Source organism: Micropterus dolomieu, linkage group LG05, assembly GCF_021292245.1.
Source record: "Micropterus dolomieu isolate WLL.071019.BEF.003 ecotype Adirondacks linkage group LG05, ASM2129224v1, whole genome shotgun sequence".
NCBI lineage: Eukaryota > Metazoa > Chordata > Actinopteri > Centrarchiformes > Centrarchidae > Micropterus > Micropterus dolomieu.
In genome coordinates, this window is record NC_060154.1 from 16,245,282 (window position 1) to 16,272,905 (window position 27,624).

At 38.9% G+C, this 27,624-nt stretch overlaps 1 protein-coding gene across 1 annotated transcript in view; it reads left to right on the forward strand.

The window, feature by feature from the left end:
* The window catches only part of mfn1b (mitofusin 1b), a 37,808-nt gene extending 10,765 nt beyond the window's left edge, over positions 1-27,043 (forward strand). Inside the window, exons 14-18 of the mRNA XM_046050021.1 lie at positions 23,224-23,450; positions 23,596-23,769; positions 24,227-24,423; positions 24,831-24,965; positions 25,870-27,043. Coding sequence (XP_045905977.1) covers positions 23,224-23,450; positions 23,596-23,769; positions 24,227-24,423; positions 24,831-24,965; positions 25,870-25,939 — 803 coding nt within the window. The 3' untranslated portion in view covers positions 25,940-27,043. The remainder of the gene's footprint in view (positions 1-23,223; positions 23,451-23,595; positions 23,770-24,226; positions 24,424-24,830; positions 24,966-25,869) is intronic.
* The last annotated feature ends 581 nt before the right edge of the window (positions 27,044-27,624 follow it).

Consider the following 27,624-nt stretch of genomic DNA (forward strand, 5'->3'; position numbering starts at 1 on the left):
GCATTTCCCACAGTGAGCATTTCGGAATCAGAGCATTTTGCCTACCTGATTTTGCTGACATGTTTAGATTCTGTTGATTTGGTGTTTGCATTTTGTGCTTCTACTATGATTAAGTAGGTTACGTAGTTAAATGATTTCCTTTTGTGTGCGTTTTAACCATTTGTAACTGACTCCGGGGTGATACATCGTCCCTTAGATTTCCCATGATGCAGTGCGGTGAAGAGAGTTATGTTAAAATTTGCTTGAAATACAAATGTTACTTTATGATTTGTTTATTAAAACATGTCTCCTTAATGTAGTGTTTATTTTGGTGGTAACTGTCATTCTTGTAGTGTTTTACCATTGAAACCAGGAGCAAAGGGACTGATTCATTTGATAAGAGCTGCTGAAGTTTACCAATACAGCTGAATTGCATGCAGCAGTAGTGTTTGTCTGTGTTTACAGTCAACTGAGCTAAACCTCAAAGTCCACGTAGGGGATCCCCTGACTAGCCAGGGCCCTGGGTCTGCCGCCCCTGTGCACCCACGCTACCTCCGCTTATGGTCACAGCATTTGTCAGCATGAACATGACTTATTATATATAATTATATATACATATATACATACACACACATATATACACCTACACATATATATATATATATACATGTGTATATATATATATGTGTATATATGTATGTGTATATGTGTATATATATATATATATTATACATATAACACTATATTACAAAGAACACTTAAAATATAATCAGCAACCAAAAAGGTTATCTTCTTAAAAAAACAGCTCAAGTTTCTTATAATCATTCATCTAGAAGAACTCATCAGCAATAATGAGTAACAAAATATGAAATGGACGTTTCTCGCATAAATCACTTAACAGGCAGAGTCTGTTCTCTTCAGGCGGACTGTTAAACCTACCTGTTACTATAGCTCATGGTAATGTTCTTCAACAGAACTGCGCACACAGAGGCATTTGACTTTTGGCTGATTTCTACTTCACATAAGGCTCTACACTATAATAAATGTTGCAGGACTGTTGTGCAAGACTGGATTAGGCTGCACAGGTTATTCATGACTTGTGTCCACATACTAAAGCCTAGCCTTGTCTACCCAAAAACCACCAACCTTGAACCTGCAGAGGCAGTCAAGAAAAACCTCTTACAGTCAAAGCTCTGTCCACCTGAAATCTCATTTGAAATATAGCATCCTTTTACTAAGGATAATTTTAATAACCTCATCTCTGTGCTTTTTGATGTCAGTGCTCTGAGTGTTAATAACATGTTGGTTGTGATGTGCAGCAACTCATCAAATGAAGCCACAGGTCTTAAGTGGTAACACAGCCTTAATGGACCAAGAAAGCAAGACATGTGTGTCTTTAATTTTGGCAAGATGAGCCCTGGAAAAGGTTGAAAATGAAGCCAAACCCAGAGGGTAACCAACGAGAGGACTGGTTTTCACTTTCTTATCTTTGGAGAAACAGTTCTGCAAGATGAAGGCAAATTAACATTTGATGTATCAGAAAGTGATGGCAGGGGGTTTGAGGAGAAGCAGCAGTCAGGTTTGGTAGAATATTAAATGAAAAATGTAGGCAAACTCACCTGGGCTTTGACAGGAAATAGAGTTTACAATCTCAGTTTGGTGCCCTAAAAACAAAGTCAGAGCTCTTTCTTTATGCAAACAGGAAGGAGTCAAATGAGGTTATCACCATTTGTGCCTAGAGTAAAAGACAATTAAGAAAAGTGCTGTCTTTGTATTTTCCGTCTTTATTGCACCTACCAATCTCGTTGAATATGCTGAAATTAAAAACTGAAAAAGGGACAAAACTGAGAGAGAAACAAGAAGATTGTGATTGAACCACAAAACGAGGTCGCTGACGATGAGGACGGCAGGCCAATGTTAACAAGGATTAGCCTCTAAATACACTGTTGCTGCAGCCACACTCCTCTGTAAATATCCTTTTATCTGAGAAAAACATAACAATACACCTTGTGACAGGTTAAAGAGAATATATCTCATTATATGATGTAAATAGCAAATGTAACATGCTTTTACAGTCAGCATTCATTGTGTGCATTTTTGCATTGCTTTGACCAGTACCAGCACTATTTAATTTTAATTTAAAACATGGGTGAATATGGAGACGTTTGTTGTTTCCTAGCAAAAGTCATAGGGCCTTCATCCTGCCTTAGATTGCACTAAGTACTCGGGACTGAAAAACTGCTTTGGGAAACCCCAGCAGAAACAGCTACAGTATGCTGGAATGACCCAGATGCTAGGAAATTACTGCAGATCGTGCTTCATCCAGCCAGAGTGAACAATCACCGACCGTCCGCACCGTGCCCGGTCGCCTCGCGATCTCCTGTCCCTGGCCCTGTACGGCCCATTCCCTCTCCGATACCTATAATGGGTTGTGTCGCTATTATGACCGGCGCGCTGTGAACAGTTGGTGATCGTTCCCTCTGGCTGGATGAATTTACACTTGATCCGTGCACTACTGCAGCTGGGGGCTCTCTGCAGCGTCACGCACCTTTCTAAATTCTTCCCTCTCAAGGTCGAAGAGAATTTTGCTGTATTGGCATGACTGTTAAAACGACAGTATTGCCAAAGCTAAAGGAAAATACAAAAAAACAATTCAATTGATATAGTTCATTGAATAAATAAAATAAAATAATTTTATTTCTATATATTGGATACAGAAAAATATTATCAAATATTTTTAATTTCTCTACGCCTTCTTTCATTATGGCTGTGTCTCCTTGGCGGTTTGCACCTTCCTTTCAAATGTATTAAATACAGATGCTGTTGCGCATGAAATTGCTTGTAGGCTTATTAGATCACATTACCTGTAGTAAATAAATGTATTTGCATGTTACCCTGCCATTACTTTGTACAATAAAATTGAAACGCCCCAAATTGCATATTCATTAAGGCAAAAGTAGTAAATGAACAACAGGTGCTATCTTGCACTTTTGAAAGACGTCATTCTGCGTGCACACCATTAGTAGATCAGCTTATGTATTAATTTGCCGTATTTAATTTGTTACTGAAACATACAAAAACATTAGATTGTATATTAAACAAGACATTTTGAAAGCTTAAACATTGCCTTTGTCTCTTTTGTCCCAGATTGAATATGCCCCTGTGACAAAACATCTGGCCCCAGTCTGGCCCCCTCAATAAAATTGGTCTAGAACCGCCACTGCCAGACATGCTAGTGACTGCAGCTTACATTAGAGCAGACAGACACACAGTTTAATCCATTCCTTTCACTTTTGCTGTTGTGTTTTGGTTTTAGAAAAGTAATGAAAACAGATAAAACCCTCCAAACTACTAAGTAGAGCCACATAAACACAACGTCAACATGTGGAGAACTCCAAAGCTTTACAGGCTTGCTTTGCCTAGTTAAGGTGGCTAACCATTGATTAGACCATAGTAGTTAGGGGGAGCGGTTTAGCAAACAGTCAATTGAACACATTATTTGACCATCATAACATCATTACTAATACATCGCTTTTTGCACGTCATAGTTGGGAAATAGTAAAATTCTACTTTTATATTTATATTTAAGTTTCAGAAGCTGATGTATTTTTTTGATCACGCTGCATGATTTAAACATGTATAACCTTTTGCTCTGTGACTAAGGAGCAGAAATTAACTCATCATCACTGACCATTATAATAATGATGGCTAATGCCCGGCATAAAATCTATTTTCTTTGCCCTACTTTCCCCATAGCTTCAGATTCTTTTTATATCTCATGCAGGAATCAAGTAAACTGGTCAAACCCAGCAGAGCAAGTGATATTTGACATCATGTATATATAGATATGTCACACAAAACGAGAATCTCAAAACCTCTACAGTATGTCTTGTCCGTGGGTGAAGATGAGTAAATCCTTTCATGGTCATGGCAAAAGGCTTTGTCTGGCATCATGGGGGCTTGGATCATTTTAAAGTCAATTAAGACAATTTTTGTCCACATCCAGTCACCGTTAAATGAATATTCTTTTTAACTTTGCTTTTAATAGTATAATATACAGAAGGGTTTCCTTTTGTCATTAGCACAGTAAATTAACAAAGTAACTCCATTTATCCCTGAACACTTATTTGTCTTAGAATTGTGTGTGTCCTCTCTGTATTGTACTCACCCTTGGGCGCTTTAAGTTTAATCCTGATAATACGAGCCTTGTAGAAAAAAATAATCTGTTTTAAATCCTTTTGTTTGTAAGCCTTTAAGCCAGGAATGGTTTGCTATTCTTAACAAGACTAAACATTTAATGCTGAACCTCAATTTGTCTGAAAAGAACCCCCCCCCCCCAAAAAAAATATGGCGTAATAAGCAGAAAATCATGCTGCAAATCCACTTAAACAATTGTGACTGATATTAAATGTGATATATCTTTGTTGTGGGTGACTGACTTCAACACTTTTGAGTCATAAAGGTCTTTTAGCAGTTGTAACTCAACATGTTCATGTTCTTTGTGTGTGTGTGTGTGTGTGTGTGTGTGTGTGTGTGTCTCAAGTTCATTGTAAGTCCTGGCTGAAAGAAAAAAGAAGAGGGAAATTCTTTCTTGAAGGATTTAGTATCATTACATGCTGTAAAAGGTAGACCTCTGAGATCTGAACAAATGAGGTCATAAACAAAGCCTGGTAAGTAATATTAATTTATCTGTGGAGGAGCTTTAATCATTAGTTTCTGCTCAGACATATATCTCTATTCCTTTATTCAGTGGTGGATGAAGTAGTCAGATCCTTTACTTAAGTAAAAGTACTAATACCTCACTCCTTAAGTACTCTGTTAGAAGTAAAATTCCTGCATTGAAAGTAAAAGTACTCAAAGTAGAAAGAAAACTGTCCTGTGACTGTTAGAACTATTATATATCATTAGATTATTATTATTATTAATGCTCATGCATTAACATAAAGGCAGGATTTAACTGTTGTAGTTGGTTGAGGTTGAACTATTTTGTATCACTGCAATATAATTACTTTTTTCATGATGGATTAATCCACTGATTACTTTCTCCATTAATCAATGTTTTTACATAGAAAATGACATGACTATTACCAAAATAGTTGCCAATTAAATTTCTGTCAATCAACTAATGTACTAGCTGTACTTTTGTAACTGTTGGGTAGTTTAATTTATAGCAAAACATTATATTTTATAAACTCTTCATATGTTTTGTGTCAAAGAGACAAGAGCATCTTCAGCTTGTTTCAGACAGAGACTGAAATGAGGGCCTGCATGAAGTGCCAGTATAAGACAGAAAGGTTTTTTTTACTTTGAATTATGCAAAGCTACCTTAAAGGAGTCACAGAACTACAATATAGGGCTGGAAATGTAGTATAAAAGGTCTCCTTTAATTTGTAAAGTAACTAGTAACCAAAGCTGTCAGATAAATGTAGTGAAGTAAAAAGTACAATAACTCTCTCTGTGATGTTGTTGAGTAGAAGTAGAACGTGGCATGAAAAGAAAATGTTCAAGTAAAGTACATACATCCATCCATCGTCAACCGCTTATCCTGCGTACAGGGTTTCGGGAGGTACAAATACCTCTAATTTGTACTTAAGTACAGTACTTAAGTAAATGTACTTAGTTACTGTCCACCACAGCCTCTATTGCACATGTATCAAACTCAAGGCCCGCAGGCTGGATCCGGCCCGCCACGTCATTTTATGTGGCCCGCGAAAGCTTTAAAGATTCATGATTGTCCTAAAATAAAAGTCTATGCTGCCATAAACTACATCTCCCACAATGCATGTCAATTTTGTGACCCCAGAAGTGACGGCATCCCGCCACTAGATTGCGATGTTTCCACACCCACTACCGTAGTTTTTTCCAACAAGTGCAGATGAGAAATGTATACAAACAATGCCTAAATATCCAAGACGATGCAAATTGATGCAGAAGGAAGGCAATTTCATGAATGATGGGAAAGTGAATACATGTTTGTGCTTCAAGGAGAAAACCCAGTAGGCTAGGCCTAGGCTATGTCTTTTGTGTTATGAGGCACTATCAGTGATGAAGGATCAACGTTAGTTAAGGCTTGTACAGACTACACGACTTTCAGCATCGGCCGATGGCCGTGCCGTTCACACTGCACAACTTGCCGTCTTGTGACGGGAGTCTTGAAGTCGTTGTGGCGTTCACGCTACATGACTGATCGGTGACAGGGGGTCACACTATAAGCGCTGACAGTGACTCTGTCACCCAACGCTGGTCTCCAAAGCACGTTTTGTCAAGAAAACACACATGAAATGTCAAATGGTAAATGACACGAACCTACAGACAAAACAGCTGTTTTTTGTTATTATAAAGACAGCAATTATAAAGACATAGAATCTGGCTGAAAGAATGGATTAGCACACGCAGGTAGCGGGAATCTCCGTGCTACAGAGAGAGCTGGAGGTGAGTAAAATGTATTTGCGGTGAAAAAGTAGCTGCCCGCTCTCTTTGGCTGAATGTAGATGTCGATTCGGCCGACTCCTCCAGATATCTGGCGTGCTAGATATCTGGCAGACGTAGGCGATGTGTCAGAAATGTGGCGGGGAGCTGTTATGATGTATCGTTGAGTAGTCGCATAACAACTGGCAACTGCAGATCAACCACTGATTTACTCCCGATCACAGCCTGACGGTCGCCGAGCTCGCCGAGCGGCAAATCGGGTTAAAATCGTGTAGTGTGCAAAATATCTCTCATTAGTAGGATGTATGCCCTCTGCAAGGCTGTGTGCAGCTGGACTATAATTTTATCACATCTGTCCCTCATGTTACTAGCAGATCACAATTATTTGTTTTACCATGGTTCTCTACCTCTGGACTGTGAAAAAGTGAAAAGTTACCGTAAAAGCTTATGTTTGATGATATTTGTGTTTGTTATTTACTTGAAATGTTTGTGCTTTGATTGATGGAGAAATGAGGGTTTTTAAATCTGATAAATTTATTTATTTATGTTATAATAACACAGAGACATTTTCTTATTAAGGCTATATTTTTACATCTGATGATTGTCCTTAACTTGAATACATAATCAAATAAAGATACAGTTATTTAACAATATGTTACGTTTGTCTTACAGTTGCAACTGGCCCTTTGAGGGTAACCGTAATGCTTATGTGGCCCTTGGTGAAAATGAGTTTGACACCCCTGCTCTATTGCATTGAACTTTTATTAATCATCTAGTCACTGAGATGAAATCTTAAAAATATTAACTTTACTAACTAGTGCTGAATCAAAGCAAAAACAAATATACAACATCCTCTGATATAGAAAGACTGATGAGTCTTTGAAAAATAATCAAAAGCAGGCATGGCCATATACATCACATACTGCTGACTGGAAATAAATCAAAGTCTTTCATACACTGTAAAAACATGTGGTAGACTAATTCTGATGCATGTTGAACAGCTGCAGTCGATGGGTAAACAAAACCTACCTTAGGAGAGACGGCCTGAATGAATACATAATGTCCATCTTTATGAGATTCAGGTGCAAATGTGAGTTTTTATTAATGTGCAATAAGTTGCAATGTGACAATTTTGCAAACACTTTTACAGTACACAGTCCCCCATACAGTACTTTGAACTTATGGCAGCGGTGTAATGAGCAGTAAATGTGGTCTAATAGATTAAAATTTTTTACTAATTATTATTGTTTTAAGAGAGTGGCATATAGGTAGCAGGTACATGTTGTTATATTTATTTTTTTGTCTGGTAATATGTATGTTTTGCAACCATTAAAAATTCTATTTTAATCTAAACGTAGTGGTTTAATTAAAGAAGACAAAAGACAAAAATAGCTCATTTCACCATGAAGTTGGTAGAATATGTTACGTTCACAACTTTTATTTTTAATATATTATTGTATTTGTTAAATCAATATACTCACTCATGTTGAGGTTTTAGACATTTATTTTGACAAAACTACATATTTTAGTTTGACGATGTGGCTCGTCTCATGTAATAGATTAGAAAATCTGAGAAAGCTTGACACTGACTGTCCTGGAGCTCACAAGTTCCGGCAGATCCTGAAATACACAGGAACATGAACATATATTCAAAAAGTAACTCACCAGGCTTAGTGTTCACTGCCCTGTTGGGTTGAAAGTTTTAAGCTCGTTGGACTTCTTCTCTCAAACTCAACATCACGTGCCATCATGAAACCAAAAAATATTAATGTCTGCCTTTTTGTTTCTGATCTCAGTACAAATAAAGACAAGTGATTTAGCCTACTGAGCAGATATGGAGCAGACAAAACAAAATGCAATTTACTTTCAGTTGGACTTTAAGATGCTCTTCAAAGAAACATTCACGCACAACTAAAGTTGATGAAGTGAACTTAAATTTGTGAAATCAGGCAGTCTTGTAGCAGCAAGGATGCAGAAGTCAACGTTTGTTTATTCACATGTGAGAGCCAAGTGATGTATTGGACTATAAAGTGTAAGAGACAGGACATGAACATATATAAGTAGATAGTATGTAACATGTGAATATGAAATGACTTACAGTGAGGCGCCATCAAAACTTTCTGTCTTCATGAAGTACACTGATGTGGTTAATCCAAGGATTTCTTTATTAAATCTCTATGAATGAAAGGAAGAAGAAGTCAGAGGAGTGTGTAAAATGGTCAGGTGGACTTTTTTAATACTTTCTATTTTGTAGAATATCAGAGCTCTATTACATTAGAATTGGCTTATTTTCACTCAACTAAGAGATCTAATTATTTAAAATCCCCAAAGTAAAAACAACACCGACCGATACAAAATAAGTCAAGCTAGAACTTTCCTGAAAGCATGATGTTGAGGAAGTCAGAGCACCAGACAAAAGTACTTGACAGATGATAATTTTTGTGTTTTTGGAGTTTTTACAGTTGATGCAGAGATTAAAAACAAACAGAAGGTCTATCTATAAAAAAAAATCTTACTCTGTCTATACAGCCTCATACATTTTAATAACCAGTTCCTTTGATAAGTGGCTTTACATACAACACACACACACACACACACACACACACACATAAACGCACACACACAGTTGGATAAAGCATTTTTGACCTATATGTTTAGTGGTTGAACCCTGTGTGCCCTTGGTGCTGTAAAATGGTCTTTGGTGAACAGTGTCTGCACTTTACTTTCATACATCAGTAGAATCTGATTTACACTTCAAAGCAACACAGCGAGGGACAGGGGGAAGAGAATACGGAGAGGGAGGAAGAGGGATAGCGACAAAGAACGAGCGGCCCCTGGCTAAGTTTTGATTTGATTTTCATTAAGCAAGAGAACATAAAAGTAAAATGAATTAAAGTGTGGATCTTTGTTCCCCCTGGTCACTTCAGGTTAGTGTGTCGCCGCCATCACGGTGAGCAGGAAGAGCACTCCACACTCAGCTGGTAGAGTTTCAGATCCCGGCGCAGCTTTGATTAGCGACTCGATCTCCAGCTTCTAATCACACTGCTCCTTCTGTTTCTTTCTGTCGTTTCCTTTGTTGCTCAGGGGAGGGGAATGAGCAACTAACCTTTACCTTTGCTGGAGCTGTAAACCGAGAACGCACGGCTTCCTTTTATTAGACACGGCTATGAAGTCAGGACTGTGAACTGGCTGCTTTGTCGATAAAAAAAACTAAGGCTAAGCTCAGAGATGATAAGGTTCTGCTTAGTGTACTTAAAATAACTCTGACCTTACTCTAATAGCTTAAAACAGCAGGCATAATTTACTTTACATTAAAGTGGATCATGAACAACATCCACCATACACACACACATACACCATGTACCACTGTCTCTAGAGACTCTGATTTTGCATGGTTGTGGCAGAATCCACATTAATAATGTAATGATGCATTGCTTTTTATGCTTTTTTAAAAAATACACTGATGACCAAGCTGATGAAAAAAGCTTAATTATTACAAGAAGATGTATCTTGGAGTATCTTGACCAGAAAGTTCCCTCATAAACACTAGAGCCTGAAGAAAACCGCATCACTCCATAAATCACAGCAGGCTCACAGACAGAATCTTTAGAAGGCCTTGAGAGAGGCTTTATAGCCAGACACTGACTTTGTTCTTTTATTCGCTAATTCAGCATCAGCCTCTAATATACAGTAAACCGTTCACGCCTGACAAAAAATACGGGACCATATGTTGCTTGACTCTTCAGCGTACAGCCATGCACAGATGTTCGGTCTGCAGAAGTGAGACGGATAAGACAAAAGTGCTCATTTGGATCAAGTGTAATTTGGTGAGAAGCTTTTCTAACCAAAGTCATTCTTTAGACCATTAGAGGAGGCAACAACAAAGAGCTATCTGTAGCTATTAATAGGAAAAACAAATAGGTTGCGTTCCTTACATGTGTGCAGAACTCCATTAATTGCAATTAGTGTTCTCGTTTGAATTTATGATCAGAGAGGTTGTAACACTAACCCAATTGAAATAACAAGACTTGCTCTTCACTTGTCTTAATTATGTGGTCTAATATGAGAAAACAATGAATCTTGAAGCACAGGAGGGTTTGACCTGCTCATGCATGCATTTGTTTAATTCAGATATCAGGGTTATACACTTAAATACCATTTCGTATCCACTCACATGTTGTCACTGTCATCCTGTTTTCACAGTTTTGCGTGCCAGAGGAATTACACCCAAGATAGTGATGCAAATGTATTTTTTGTTCTGCAGATAATAAATCACTACTACCATTACAGAATCATTATTTAACAAGTGATCCAAATATAAACCTGTTGCATTTATCATATTATGTTTTAATGTATACCTTTATAATGGCAAGTCATAGACAAAGGAAACTGTCTTTTCAAGAAGAACCACAGCATCAGTTTACGTTCAAGTGACATTTATAATGAATTGAAATATAATATAAAAAGATCATGCACACACGTCACCGCCACTCTGATTTAATGAAAATAATCCAGACCCTAAAATGTAGCTCAGACTCAGATTACTAATACATTATTTGTGGAAGTGCCATGAGGAGCCATGCACTGTTTGTGAAAACTACTAATTCAACCACAAGACAGAGCCTTCAAGTCCTTATGATGAGAGCAAAGGATCGCAGTCTGTTGTTAGACGTTAGATGTTGTTATAGAGCCACAAACTCTGCAGAAGGATGAGGATTATTTTTTAAGCATGGCCATCATCATTTCCTAACCCTCACCAAATGATGTATTTTTTGTTTAATTTAGAAGACTTGCTGGGACAGAGATCTAAACCTTTCTCAATCTGTAATCTGTTACATTAAACAGGAGACGTTTTGGCATGTCACAGCAGGAAAAGCGCAGGTGAAATTAATAACATTAAGAACAACTGCATTCAATCTAGGCGAGTCTTGGTTTTGCATGGTGCATCACTGGCATGCCTTCCTGGGACACTTGATGGATGGTTTGTCATTGTTAATGAAATTTGTTTCACCTGTGCGTTTCCTGCAATGACAACTCAAAACGGCATTACACCATGCACTCTGAATTGTACCAACAACAAAAAGAAAAAAGGAAAAAAAAGGTTACTTGTAACTGGGTGTGCTTGAGGTGTAATTTAAAGAGTAAATATAAACAGCACACACAAAAGAAGCAATGTTGTCTGGAGGCTGTATCCCTTGAGGGAATACTCACTGAAGTTAAGGATCAGGAATATGAATCATAAAATATCCAGTACAATATATTTCAATTTCGTCACACATAACATAATTCTTGCATGTAAAAACAAACTTTAAAGTGAATCTCTTGTAATGAGTTCAGATGTGTTGCTGTGGGTGTCCTCACTTAGAGTCACTGTTAAATGTGAAGTTGTGCTACATCAACCGTGACTCAACTTTACTGAAGGAAACAACATTTTAAAGTCCTTGACTGAAGAATTTTTTTCCTGGAAACTATGTAATGTCCCTGTGAATTCTTTCTATAGTGTGAGGATGTGGAAACAAGGTGGCTGCAACCTTCAGAAAGATATATTCCCAGGTACACTGAAAGTCGCTGTCTGAACCTGTGAGCTCCCATGACTCTCAGCTCTCTGTTGTGTACAACATCCGCAGTGTCAAAACAGCTTTCTCTTCTATCTCAGCCACAAAGCACAAAAGAAAGGAAAAAAACACATGTCCTGCTGTAAACAATCTCTATGGGCGTAATGCATGGATCTGTAAACCGCAAACATCTGTTCACCTGTAAATCTCTAAGTTGTCACGTAGTCAGACTTGCTTCAAGTCCAGAAGTCAAATACTCTTATGGATTAATACACAACTCTGTCTGCAAGAATTTGTGTTCATATACTGCTAATTTGTTTTCTGGTGGAAAACACAATCGCTACCCAGATTATATTCAGAGGCGAAGTTTTTGGTGGCGAGCGTACAAAATGCAGGACTTTGACACCAGAGGCCTGTCTGTGGTTCAGTTCAGTCAACAAGCTCTTAGAGAAGGATTGTGGTTTTTGTTCAATGTTGAAAATCCTGTTGTGTCTCATGTCACTGTGGATTTTTTCTGCATTAACCAAAACCATGATCTTTTCAAACCTTAACCTTAATTAAGCGCTGCCAGTGCCTAAACATAACCATAAAAAATGCTGTAGCCACTCTGAGCATATATTTTAGATCTGGTATTATAGTATACTATATTATATACTTTATACATCGTCCTACAAGTCACTGTTGACAAAAAGCTGAAACACAAAAAGAGAACAAAGAAAAATCTGTGATACAGTAGAATGACATATATGAAGGGGCCATGGGTTACAGCACGTACCTCAGCTTCACCACAAACTGCCTCAAATACAATATTTCAGTCCAGGAGGTGTTCTATAAATCTATATATTATATCTATATTTTTGGTCTAGATCCAATTTCTAACAGAAAATTTCATCACAGGGAATATTAAAGTTTCATCTTACTATGCCAAGAGCGAATCCAATATTGGTCTTTCCTGTATAAAGGACTGTATGAAAAGAAACAAGCTTTAAACGTATTCACATGATAACATGCTGGAATGTCAGATTGCCACTCTCCAAATTATAGACCTTTTCTTTAAGATCCTTGGAGGAATTGCTGGAGATATTTCTGCCTCGTTCTGGCTAAAAAAATCAAATAGAGGAGAAAAACATATGACATAGGAGGAATACTGAGCACTAAAATGAAATTGGCACTCCCAAACAACAGCATCAAATTCAAGTGCCCATGTTCTCAAATGGGATGTAATGGTTGCCTGCTTGGTATACATGCTGAGCTGGATAAATAGTTTCTACCCCTGAGCTCTCTGCCGGGTTACTATGGGTGTTTCACACAGCTTGAGTATGTTCGGTTGCATCATCATGAAACTTGTAACCCACAGGCTGGCTTTATTTAACAGCCCCATCCTTGATAAATCCTGTCCGTCTTCACTCGCTCTGATCAAAGAGCTAATGGCCTCCATGGGAAGGAGTCTGAGGCATCTTGCTGAGCGAAGTGGAAGTTCTTAGTTTCCTGTGACCAACCAATGGAATCTCTACAGTCTCTGGTTCCTCTCTTAAACTGAGGAACAACAGTGACTACAGGTGACAGAAACATTTTGGAATTAAATTGAATCTGGTTTCCTTGTACACAAAGTAGGAGAAGTGAAGTGGATGGTATGCAGTGTTTACAGTGGGCCAGGCATTCTGACAATTTACAGGGTATTTTAGGGTGAGACACTATCAATTTGCATTAAGGAAGCATAAATTGTCAGAACACTGGAACTCACCTTTACTCAGTACCGGCACTTCTAAAATGTACTCTTTAGCGTACTGGCCTGGGGCCAACATTTTTCACACACTAACATTAGCCCTAATCAAATCTTAACTGTAATATCAACTGTTTTATTTGTAAAAATAGCCGAATTGTTCAATCTCATCTAATAAGCCTGTAGAAAGTTACAAGTAATCTAATAAATCAAATAAATCTGCAGCAGGAGCGTACGTATAGACAGTGCAGACAGTGTAGCTGCACTGGAGCCCACACTGTGCTGGGGGCCCTTGACAGGAGTGGACCCGCCGAGTTACGAGCTGATCAACCGGTTTCATCAATCAAGAGTAAACACCCATTTCACCTCAAACTGTATTTGCAATGGTTATCAAGTGCTATATATACATTCATATGTGCATTTCCCCGTTTGCTGTGGTGTCTGACGCCAAAGAAAATAAGAAAATAAGGCTAAATTCATTCAGTTTACTGACTTTTGTGGGTAAAACTACAGACTGCAGTCAGTGGTTTTACCCACAAAAGTCAGTAGCAAGCAGTAGGCTATAAGGTATACAGTGAAATATAAAAATTAATAAAAAAAAAAAAATTGATGCCACAGATTCAACTGAATTAATTTAGTCTTATTCTCTTTGGTATTCGTGTCACATAGCCAACATATGCAATGATGATTGCTAATATATAATAAATGCCCAGCAATCATCAGTTTCTATTTGATCATATGATCAGACGACAAGACTCCAGAAATCGGGTGAAAAGCTAAATCTGATCAGTAGACTAGCAGAGCACACGTGCAAGCTAGCAGTCATGCAATTCGCACATAAAAGTCGTTTCAAGAAGGGACAGGAGAGAAAAGAACAAGAGAAGGTCGCAAAGCTCCCAAATAAGATTGGTTTGGATTACTGAGCACATTGTCCAAGATTTTGCTCAATGCAGGCTTGTCGGACGCCTTTTAAATTGGTGAGTGACTTTACAAGTGCTTTTTAAGTGGATTTGGTGTGACTGCCATGCTGCTGTTTCAAAGGCTGTCATTTCGAGGTCAGCTCGGCGCTGAGTAGACCTACCTGTTTAACTGTGTGGATGTGCTTGTGGATATTAAACGGTGTGTACACCGTAGCTGGTCTGTTTTCAAAACATGGTGTTGTGTTATGTGTAGGCCACTTTTCTTTCTTATTCACCATAATGTCTTGCCTCTCTGTCGAAGAGGAATGCGATAGTCGTGAATCAGGAGGTTATTGTACTGAAATTGCCCGAAAAAGTCTGCGTCATTTCAGTACAGTGGACTCATCCCCTGCACTCAGCTGTTTGTAGTGACGTTTCAGGATTCTGACAATGACAGCACTGGCCATGCTCCTTATAATGTTCTCTTTGACTTCTGTACTTTGCAAATACAAAAGTCTAGGTGACACAGTCCGACTCTAAAATCCATCACATGATGGTACTTTAACCTGCTGCGTCCAGGGGCACGCAACACAGCTACTGCAGCAGCAGCAGCGTGTGTCTGTGTGTTGGAGAGAGACGCGCACAAAGAGAACTGTTGAATTTAATATGTTAATATGGAAATAAATCAATTTAAGGAGCTTTAAATTAGGTATTTACTGCATCTAATCTTATCAGTTGTTAAACCGTGGCAAAACAAGGAAACAACGCACATAAAATTGCCAATAAAGGGTTCCGACATGAATGCAGTGTTTGTGCGTGTGTGCTTCGTAACGGTGTAGCCCAAGGGCCCATCATAACAGCCTGCACTGGGGCCTGTTGTTACTACCTTACGCCACTGATCTGCAGGCAGACATTAGCCAAGTAAAAACGTTTTGTTTAATTTTATTTAACATTTTAGGCTACTAATACACTAATTTATACTAGTTTGGGGGTATAAATGCCAACATGAGAACAACATGTGAATGAGGAGTACTGGCACAATTTCTTTTTTTTTTTCACTTCAAGCACTGGCAGCATGTCTGGTACATCTGGTATCGCCTAATGTATCATGGAAGAACCAGTAGAGACTAAACTTGGCTTTTGGCTGCAGCAGGCAAAAACAATGCACAGTACAATGCCTCCACACAGCAGATAGACACAGTTAGGGACTAGCTGGTGAACACAGTGGAGCTTTTAGTAACTTAAGAGCCAGATATTTCTTACAGCAGTTGGTGAGACCAAAAACAGAGCTAAAAGGAGAATGAACATTGGACTTACATTTGCCAGGTGACCAGAAACACAACTACAAATCAAAGCTAATGAAGCTCTGTATCAGCTGATGTGTCTGCTAATAGGCTATCTAGGCTAACTATCTGCTAACACGTTTGCCAACTTAGAGTATGATACTATGTCAAGCGTTGTGTTTACAGCTCGCTGCCCTCAGTTCAATTATTGTAGGTTTAAATTTTGTGTGTTGTATTTTATTACTTTGACTTTTCATACTGCCATCATTGTTGTTAGGTGCTTTGTGTGTTTTAATGAACTGCCAGATGGGGCAATAACAATTGTACACCTTTGTGGACAATAAAGTTGTATTTTACTCTATTTGGAACATCTGTTTCTAATTTTCCACTGGCAAACGTGTCAAAGTCAAATAAGTGGGCAATGCATAAACAGATGTTAATCAGATTATTATTATTATGAAAAACAGACTCTAAGATAAGCGCATCATTCATCCAAAACATGACAAACATGCAAAAATGGTTATTTGCTTTTTATAAACAAAACATGAAATGCGTGTGTTGTTCAGCACTGCCCAAACATTCAGCAGTGTTGACCAAATATCAAACATGAAAGGATACAAACATTATGTGTACCAGTTATAATTAAGACAGCATAATAATTATACAATTATAAATTAATCTGACTCTACAATCTTTCAGTCAAGGCCTCTATATTTATCTTCTTCTCTGGTTTTGCCTAATTACTGTATGTTGTTGATTCTCATTCTGCATGTATTAATCAGAGTTACAGTCAGTGACCAGCTGTATGGGAAACACTGGACAGTGACCTTGAGGAGTGGATCTTATCAACCAAAATAATTAATTACCCTTACTCCAAGTCACATAAATCAACATGTCAGCCTTCAACTGGCAACAGATGTAGAGGGCAGTAGACAATCTATTATGTCCATGTATAACTGCTGACACAAAACACCATTATGTTGTTGACGGTGGGAGGACATGGGAGTCTGATAAGCAGAAGGATTTTCAGCTACTTTCTGAAACATAATTTGCGGAGAGGTGATTATACATTGATTTACACTGTTGCCTCAAATATAATAATAAATAAATCTGGTCATTACCAAGTCAGTAATTTGTTGCAACCATTTTGCCCCTTATTAAACAAATATCAATACTTCCCACCATGCACATGAAAACATGTAGTACCACAAGACTAAAGTCATACCTGGGGACATACATTTAAGATTTCAAACTTTTCAAGAGAATATATGTAAAGCTATATGTAAAATCAGTGTCTTGAATATACTTTATATTGAATATACACCTCATACATTTCTTTACTTTTCTTTCACCATCCTTTCATCATCTCGCTGGATCTTGTGTTACCTGTGTTCCAGTGAGCACTGATACTCCTCCAGGGCTGTTCATGCAGTATGTTACCACCCAGTACCCTGTGTCTGACCGAACAGTGTTTTGTTCAGGTGTGGACCTCTCTGAACCCCACAGTCTCACTTACCTGACTGCACTGCCAACCACGCACCCTCTTTAATCCTCCAAGTGTATTAAAGGTATTAAAGCTCAGCACCTTAACAAAGGATGTCCTTTAAAGCGTTGTGCTGAATGACTGTGTTCAGGAAGTGATTTTCAAAATGGAAAAGTTATTGGAAAAGTCACACATTACTCAGCACTCAAACAATTGAACAAGCAAATAACTTTTACATGAACAGATGAGAGAGGAAAAACTCTGTGGGATCCATGTTAAATACTTGCCCCTGGCTACTGAAATTGCTTATACATGGCTCTCACATCTAATGAAGCTCAGCGTAAGTTCATCCATCTATCTTTATGCTTCATCCATTCATAACTCTCTCACACACACACACACACACACACTCTCTCTCTCTCTCTCTCTCTTTTCCCGCTTCTCTAATCAGCTGACTATGGGCATTCACTCTCTGCCAAGACCTCCATCAGCCAGTCATGTACTTGCTGTCATACTTTAAATCTGTTCTGCTCTCTGCTGTTGTCAGCTGTCATTTCAGTGCAAAAACGCTGCGGCCCTCCTCCACCCCGTTCACCTGCATCATCATCATACCAAGGCATAGGTCGGGCTTATCAGTCCACTCATCATCAGATCCAGATCTTCAGCATCCTCTTCATCGCATCACCATTACCACCATAATCAGTGGTTTCTATGGCACTTATGGCATCACCACCCTCTTTAATCCCATGATGTGCCAATGGGTCTAATCACACTAATTCACATTTCCCATATTCATTGTGTACAACTTATTAGATTTAGTATTTATTATAGATGAAGTCCCTCCTGATTGAAATGAGTAGCTTTTTGTGGTGATCTTAAATTTTAAACAATTCGTAATTTCCATACATGCTGGATCCTGATGGTCCTCTAATTTACAGTGCTTTATGTTAACTTCTGCTTTTGAATAAGAAACCAATGCCCAGAGGAAAACATTGGATCTGATGGTTGAGCAAGAACAGTTGAATGCAGTACCAGCTGGTTACCCTCCATGTAATGGGCTTAGTCAACCAATGGATGGATGGATGGACTGTTGCGAAGTCGACATAGCAACAAATTCATAGATGTGACCTTGATCTGGGTTTTATAACTTTTTGTTTCTGGTTACTGCCCTGTGTTACCTTAACTGAAGCTTCTGTCCAGTGGGTAAGCAAACATTACCTCACTGTCAACATTGTAAATGAAAGTAGTTTGAAGTTCAGGAGCAGGACCACATCTCAAACTCTCCGCTTCATGTCATTTCCACTGTACAACGGCCTTCCTGACCTGCATGTCTGTTTATTCCTGATTTCCGTGACCCACCGACCATCCCTTTCCTCTCTTTTCTCTCTCACAGGGTCCCCTTGTGGGCTATCAATCCCAAAGCCATGCTAGATCTGTCCCAAAGCCTTCCCCACACAGTTGCCCCATTCCCTGTCGACAGTCACTATTCATACGTTTCATGTTAAAGCAAAATATTCTTATTTTCTTCTGAACGTTCTCCTGAACTCTTGCTGAATGGTATCGGTCACAGCATATGGCAAGTATTTACAAAACACATCTCTGTGTGTATGTGTGCGCTTTTGTTGCAGGATTTCACTATGCCTCTAACACACCAGGGTCAATGCAAAGCCCTACACTAAAACATGAGAAAACAAAGTCACAGACTGAGAGCTGTCAGGATTACTAATAACCTTTCATAAATACCACACACCACACTGCAGCCTGCTGTTGCTGCAAAAAGCATGTAAAAGAAAACAAAGCAATAAAGTCAACAGTGAATTACATAGCACACATCCTACTATGCATGCTGATTAAACTTCAAGGCTAACAATGCAGAGTTGTGGGCGCATTACACATAGATACATCTTGTATGGCAGGAGCACATCAATCAAACTGATGTGCATTGTGTGTGGGCAGAGAATTAAAGAAAAATTAGACATTAGTCATGAGATTGTTGTCATAATATTTCCCCTCTTTCCTCTTAGTGCTCAAGTTCATTAAGTTGCAACAGGCTCAGGAATATGAATGGTATTTACAGCTAAATCCAACAGTCCAAGATTAATTTAAAGGTGTTTTAGTGCTTTCATGCTCAGAAGGAATCACACTTTGAAAATTATGCCAACATGATTTCTAAATTACAAACAGGAAGAGAGGCAAGAAGAGATAATTTAGAAGTCATGTCATCCTCTGTTTCCTGACATCTGTCTTACACCAACTGACTAACTATGCAGAACTGTAGCATATAATGTTCCACGCTTCTGTTCTACAAATCACATCAATCAGCTTGTACATCTGCTTCTCCACTTGAAATGTGTCATATGCTAAGTGAGAAAGAAAGAGATGAATTAATGAACAATGGAAGATGAAAATCTGACACGACTGGTTCCTTGTTGTGATTTTCTCATAACTTTGTAATGAAGGATTTGAAAATTGTGCCTCAACTTTTTCTTGATGTTTGAATTAAGAAAATATTGTTTCTCGCTAAAAATGTATAAACATCCCTCAACCAAACAATGTTTCTGTGTCACTTTTACAGTTCTCAAGAAAAAGATTTCATGTCTTAGATCAAAACTTTAATCATTCATACCTTTTGTAACTTATCAGCATTGTCAGCAAATTTCCTGTAGTCTGTGTAGTGAACAACGGTGTGGATTTGTGCATTTTACATGGAATAAATGTGGAGCTACCCTAAATTCCTTTCTCCTCCCCAGAGAAGAAGCGGAGGGGTCAAAGTTGCTTTCTCTAAGTGCTATCCCGACCATAAAACTGGCACCTTTTTGATTCCGAAGCTGATAACGCGGGGCCTGACTGTTAAACTGACAAAGGCACACGAGCCAGCCATTGGCATCTCCCTGAACAGCCTATCAAAACTGGCCCCCCCACACACGTTTCCGTGGCAACTAACCTTATTCTTTGTTTTATTACCACATCAAAAAGGAAAACCCCTGTCTCACCCAAGTGTGACATGTTCCAGACACTGAACTTTGGATGTAAAAGGACTGCAGTCTCCAAAGGCTCAAAGCATTTAATTAAATCTTTAGTTACCTGATTACGTTTGCCTCTATTTGAGTAGTTATGTTAACTGCTGTTGCTATCTGTTGTTTATTAGTGCTGAAAAGAAAGTTACTTGTGCAGTGTTTTTATTTTCAGCAAGACACTCCTTCATCTAATGTAATCAATGCTTGTTCATAATACTTTCTTTCAAAATTCCTTTCGAAATGATGAAAAAGAAATGTTTTACTATACTCTATCGCCAGCTTGAATTTAAGGATGAATCAACAAATTCCCCGGTTCCTAAGGAGAGACAATCTTTGATTTAATCCAAGCTTTCCTCATGTAACCTGAGCTCCCCCAAGTGGACGAAATAAGTATTACATGCCCTCGTCGGAAATGCCGTTAAATGTATAAATATCCTGACCAATAATGTGACAATTGTTTCCTGTTATCAAATGCCTAGAACAGTACAACCGTTCAACCATTGAGGTTTGATTGTGGAAAATGTTTGATTATAATACGTGCAAATAGATTTCTTTTCTTTAAACATTAAGTTTAGAAAGGCAGTCCCATGGGAAACCTGAGACGCCCCCTGGGGAACCACGCCCCAGACAACAAAAGAGTGACACGCGACCTCTCTCGCTCTCTTCCTCTTCTTCGCTGTTGGCTCTTCCACTCTGCTCTCTGGACGCTTCGGCACGCCGGCGTGCCGCGCCAGGCAACGCCCTCAGTCGACCAGCGAAACAAACAGGCCTTTGTTCGCTTGAAGCTACACACCTGAAGTGCCGCGACATCGATCTGCCTTCAGTTTGTTTTAATTTCTTTATTTCTTTTGTTTGTTAAAGTTATGAGTCCGTTAATTTACACTGGACTAATTCAGGAACGACCAAGTTCCATTTTAAGCCTTTGTCGTCGAGCCAACTTCACCGAGGTCAGACCAAGCCACGTGGTCTCGCCAGCTACAACGAAGGAAACCTGAAAACAGCCGAATTGCCAGACGGAGGAGGCGTTTCAATCAGACACGGAGAACCCTGGGGAATCCCTAGCAAAAAGCCAGGATCGGGCAGCTAGCGTGGGACCCGTGCAACAGGCCAAAAGCAGGCTGTCGACAAGCAGTAAGACTTAACACACGTCCTGTGATCAGATGTCCATTTTAACTCCTAAATTATAGAATTAGTTTACTTTAATTAGCTCCTATGCCGTATGAGTCAAATGCTTCCCACAATCGAACCTCCAGGCTCATTGTTCAGCAAATGTTTATGTTCCCTGTATCCAACCATCTTTTTATCACCTTAGTTAGAGAATAAATTCACTGTAATATAATCAAGAGCTGTGTGTGTTGCCTATTTATAGTTCCTGCCAAGAGAATTGACCCTTTAGATATGAGACTGACTGACTGATTTAAGATAATTGAGCGATTATTAACTAACTGATCACTAGTAATAATTGTATAATTATTCAAAACTACCTAGAGGTCCGAAGACTCTAGGATTATAACAACTCCGGTGGTGCCCTTAACGAGGAATTAAATAAAATGATTTTATGAATCTTGAAAATTCATAATTGGGTATCAATTCTCATAAATTTATTAAAATGCATAACTAATAAATTTAGGTCTACTACAATATGGTCATGTCCACTAATTCCACAGAGGAAATGCTGACACCCAGGGTAAAAACCAACTCCAGTGTAGACCACCACGGTTATGGGTTTGCCCTTTGACATGTTGTTTGAAGTTAAAAGAAGTGGCCATATTTAAAAAGTCAGTTGCATTAACATTGGTGGGGTCATCAACATGAATATTAAAATCGCCACAAAGAACAATTCTGTCATAATTTAAAACCAGAGTAGATAAAAATTCAGGAAGTTCTGATAAAAATCCTCCAGGCGGTTTTGGGGGGCGATAAATTATAACAAATATGATCCAACTTTAACAGTGAGAACTTCAAAGGAGTTAAATTCATCACAGCGTACTTGATGACATTTTAAATTTTTCCTATACACGCTCACTATCCCACCACCACGACCACTGACCCTCGGTTGACTAAAACAATCATATTGTGGCGGACACAGTTCAGCTAGCTGGCTATAGTCATTCATTTGCAACCAGGATTCAGTTAAAAACATAAAATCTAGATTTGCAGACAAGATAAAATCATTTAAGATAAAAGTCTTACTTGATAGTGATCTCACATTGAAGAGAGCCATTTTAAATGAGTTTGTTCTGGAGTTGGTGCAGTTGTCCTAATCCTTAAGAGATTACTATTATTTCTGTGTGGGATGTGCACGTTTCGGTTTACTGGTCTATGCGTGATGATGACAGGAATAGAAGTCTTTGGAACAACACTGGGAGCAGACGGCTTTACATGCCAGCAGGTGGAGACAGTTGTTTGTGGCAGTGAGGCAGAGATCTGTTCAGTGAGCGGTGGTGCGTCCAGGTGTGCTGCATGAATGATTAGTCATTCATGTAAATCATGTGTGGACCGCACCGCATGCTGTATGTGCGCAGCTAACATTTCTGAGCCCCGTTTGTTTGGGTGAAGTCCGTCTGTCTTAAAAAGAGACATTCTTTGCCAGAAAATATTAAAATTATCCACATAACACACACGATGAGCCCTGCAGGCGGACTGGAGCCAGTCGTGGAGGCCAAGGAGTCTACTGAAGCAGCCAGCACCGCGACCGACTGTGGGAATGGGACCAGAGATAAAAACGGACTAATAGTGTGAAATATTGTGCACCGGTGCATGTTTACTAAGCTATGATACAATGACGCTGTTGATTTCTGTTTATCCCCTGTTTATTGTAATTCTCACACTCCATAATTTCTCTCACTCTCCAGAGAGCATGCTCCCTTTGCTTCCCTCTTCGGCCCAGAGCCAAGTCCACATGCTGGTGCCCAGCAGGAAGTTTGACCTGAGTTACGACCTTAACTGCGCCAAACTTTGCAGCGACTTCCAGGAGAACATTGAGTTTCAGTTTTCGTTGGGCTGGACAGCATTAGTCCACCGCTTCCTTGGATCTGTCAACGCGCAGAGAGCTCTCAAACTGGTGGACCACAACTTCCAGGTACAGGCTGGAAAGACTTTGGTAGAGAGTTCTATTATGTCTTCTGTGATTCATATTGTGATATTTAGTGTTAATAATAATACAAATGTTCACATAAACACCATAGAAAATGTATAGTGAAGAAAACTCTGCTGTCATTACTCAGTCCTCTCGACCAGCACTGGCCTGTACGCCCTCCTCAGGACCCCCCTCCACGATATCCCAGCCCAACCACGAGACGGCTCTCATGACCCAGGAGGACCTGATGGTAGTCATTGCAAACAACGTGGCGTCCCTCACCTCTCGCACTTCAATGAGCATTGTCATCGTTGGGGGAGTGGTATGTTGTTTCCAAAATTGTCAGCTTCCAGGATAAATGTACACATAATGTTACACGTAGTGTTCTGTCTTTTGTCAAAATAAATATTTTGCGACTAAAAGATTGTTTCAAGGTTGACTTTGCTTAACATTATGAGTTTTCTCTTATTAGATGTCACATTTCTGCTTCTAATTGTGCAATAACAGTTTGCATAGAAAGATATTTAAAATATTGTTTGTTGTCAAAAATTCATTTGGCAGCATTGTGTCTGCTGTAGATTATGGCAACAAAAGAAACAACTAGTAGTGTATTATAAATATGAGGTTTAAAGATTTGAATGCAAAGGTAAACCCTGATGACTCCATTTTTATGACATGACACTGCAAACCATTCCTGATAATGTAGGTTTTCTTTTAGTTAGGCCAGTCTAACTGTAAGGGTGCTAACCCGGCTTCTGTTTGTTTATTTATTTTCTAAGGTGTATAGAACAGTTGGGTGGCGGCTGATTGCCCTGTCAGCCTCAATGTATGGCTTGCTGTACCTGTATGAGAGACTCACTTGGACCACAAGGGCAAAAGAGCGCGCTCTGAAGCGCCAGTTTGTGGACTACGCAACCGAGAAGCTGCAGCTCATCGTCAGCTTTACCAGTGCAAACTGTAGCCACCAGGTTCAACAGTAAGTCCTGATGCCGCATCATTTCTGTCATTTTATAGTAGAACAAGTAGACAGAGCAGTATGTAAAATGTGGATATGTACAGAGATTATAGCCATTTTCATCACTATGGCAAGGCCAGTAGGATAATAAATTTATTTGTCATTAGATGTTATATTGTATTAAGCTCTTACTGCATCATAATGTTAATAGTAATAGTTTGTCTTTGATGGGGTTAGGGTGAAATCCCCTGTCGGTGGTATTTAAGCCTATTGACAAAGCCTGACTCCCCATAATGTTTTAAATTTATATACACACGCACACACACGCACACACCTGCTCCACCCTCCTCTGTGCCCCACCCAGCCTTCCCCTTTGTAGCAGGGCTAAATAAATAAGCACTGAGACGCTGTGCCCTCTGTGTTGCCAGGGAGATGGCTACGACCTTTGCTCGGCTCTGTCAGCAGGTGGACCAGACACAGAAAGAGCTGGAGGCTGAAATCCGCCAACTGACAGCTAAGATAGATCAGCTGGAGACAGTCCAGAGCCACTCCAAGAGCCTACGGTCAGTCCGGCTCCTGCTCTTACTGGGGACAACATGAACAGATTGACTGCCTGAGAATTTGGGAAGATCTAGTCTGGGGAAAATGAATGATACTAGAGTAACAGCACAGACCTGGAAACGATCAAATTCTACATTCAAACTTAGTCAAATTTGCCAGACCTGGCAAAGAATTTGATGTTTTTTTTCCAACTCAAGCTTGCTGCACAACCCTGCTGTCAGTCAACAGATGTGTAATTCAAATGAATTTGTATTGCCGCTGCTCCATCTATACTTGTGAACAAATAGAGCTTCCTTTAATTTAGAGTATTGATTAAGTGTACATTGTTGTGTCTCAATAGATCAAACTATGGGTGGAAATTGGCTAAATTAGTTCTTTAAAGAATGTGATAAAATGAGTAGTACTCATAACGCAGGGATTTCAATTCAGAGATAGAGAGAGAGATGCTTCAAATTTTGTGATTTGGAGAATGTTTACTAAAGCTGCAGCTTCAGTATCACAACTGATTGAACACTTACTCTGTAAATGCAGTTGATGATGTTCATTTTAGTCTCTAAAATGAATGACATTTTAAAGCACCTAATTGCTCACCCACACACACTTATGTTTACTAAATAAACCTCTTTGCACCTGTTAAGGCCGGACAACTTGCACCATTATTATGAAGTACCTACAATTTGTTGACACCCAACTTCAGCCTTAGTAGAGATCTAATTAGTCAAGGTAATGTGAAAATTTGGGTGTGCAAGGCATAGAAAATAGCTGTTAAAAAAATACTACATAGTGCATGCTCAGCAGAACAGTTCTGGAAATATGAAATTAACTGTTGGAAATAAATTTGATTACAATAAGCTTTACTTGATTAGTGTTTTGGATGAAGTTGTGACGTGTTTCTTCTCTCTGCAGACATAAAGCGACAGATCTGGAGAGACAGTTGGAGGAGTTCACAAACGAGTACCTGCAGCCTCAGCAGTGAGCTGTTCTGCTTCATCACTTCACACAGCTTGGTTCTTGTTGAGCCAGTCATTCCTCAACCAGGCGCTGCCTTACCACGCCCGATCACGACTTAAACTTTACACTACACTACTACAGTTTTCTGTGTGGACAGTAGTGCTGAAAAGATGAATGGATTAATCGACTGGTCAAACGAAAAGAAATCTATCTATAGATATTTTGATAATCAGCAGGGAAACCAAACTTCTGCAGCTTTTCAAATGTAAAGGTTCAGTTCTTTTGTGTCATTTGAATGAAAAAAGGAAATGTTTTTGTTGTTGCCACACCAAATGGTCAATTTGAAGATGATGTTTCAAATTGACTATTTGGTGTTTTTGGTAACTAAATGGCCACTTCTCATTATTTTTTGACATTTTGTAGACTAATCGTTTAAAAATAAAAAGATTAATTGATAATGAATGCAATTGTCAGTTTCACTCTTAGTGGACAGAAAGTAAAGGCCCAGACATGAAAGTATTTTCCTCTCCTCCTCCTCCTCAGCTATTCACATGTGCTTGAAAAACAGCAAACTGTAAAACAAATTAACTTGGACTCACGGTGTGCAAAGATGATGGCGATATAATCTCGGTTGGCGTGAAGGCTACCGGTCGGGTGCTACATTTTGACATCAACGTGCTTCTGTGAATATGCCTTCTTTTTGGCAGGGGGGGGACTAACTTTTGTGGAGCAAATGAAGTTTGCGTGTCTGTTATACGGCACATGTATTTGTCCAGACACATGATCTGCTGTAAGTTGGCGACAAAAAAGAAATGGATTTAATAATCAAAGAGAACAGATGTTTTGATTATATGGACCTAGTTAGTGTAAATTCACTGAGAAATAATTTTAGTAGAAAGGGAAAGCATGTCTTTAACATACTGTACGTTCATGTTCCATTTTCTAATTATCTTCACTGTATAGATGAAAGGCTTTGGAAATCCTCATTTTATAATATCCTATTTTATTTATACCCATTAGACTTGTAATGACAATTACACCAGTCTACACTTGTAAAATTGCCTTTCCTTGTGTGTTGAAATACCTCCCAGATTTGCCTGATTGTATTAAATCTGCCACAATCCAAAAACTGACCTGTTGTGCATTTATTTGAAAGACGTTCCTTTGAGAACACTGTTTTAAAAGGTACCCTATGGAGTTGTTTGACCTCCAGTAGCACTACGGAGAAATGCTTGTACGGCTGGGCCCACATCTACTTTGGGATTGCACACGAGGACCACATCCATGTGCGCAACTTGGCAAATGTTTTGTGAGTAAGGAAATGCATTCAGCATGTCTTTTAATCAGCCCATGTCACCTATGGGAAAGGAGAGTAGCCCTGCAGATATAACCGTTTGGATGTTGCCACTTGCAGGCAAAGAAAGTAACCATGGCTGTGCTTTTTACATTTTATACTTGTTGCACCTATCAAAATTACTACTAACATGTAACATCTGTGAAAATTAAATACTAATATAAATACAGTAGAGCTTTTGGCTTAAAGCAATCCAAATATTTGCTGTGAAAAAGAAAAATTGTTAATTAACTGTAAAAATGGTAATTTGTCCAGAACTAACTATTCTGTCTAGAATCAAATAAGTTTACTACTTTCTATTGTTTCAATTTTGTGTCAAAAACAGAAGCAAATACTAATTATCTATATATCTCTCT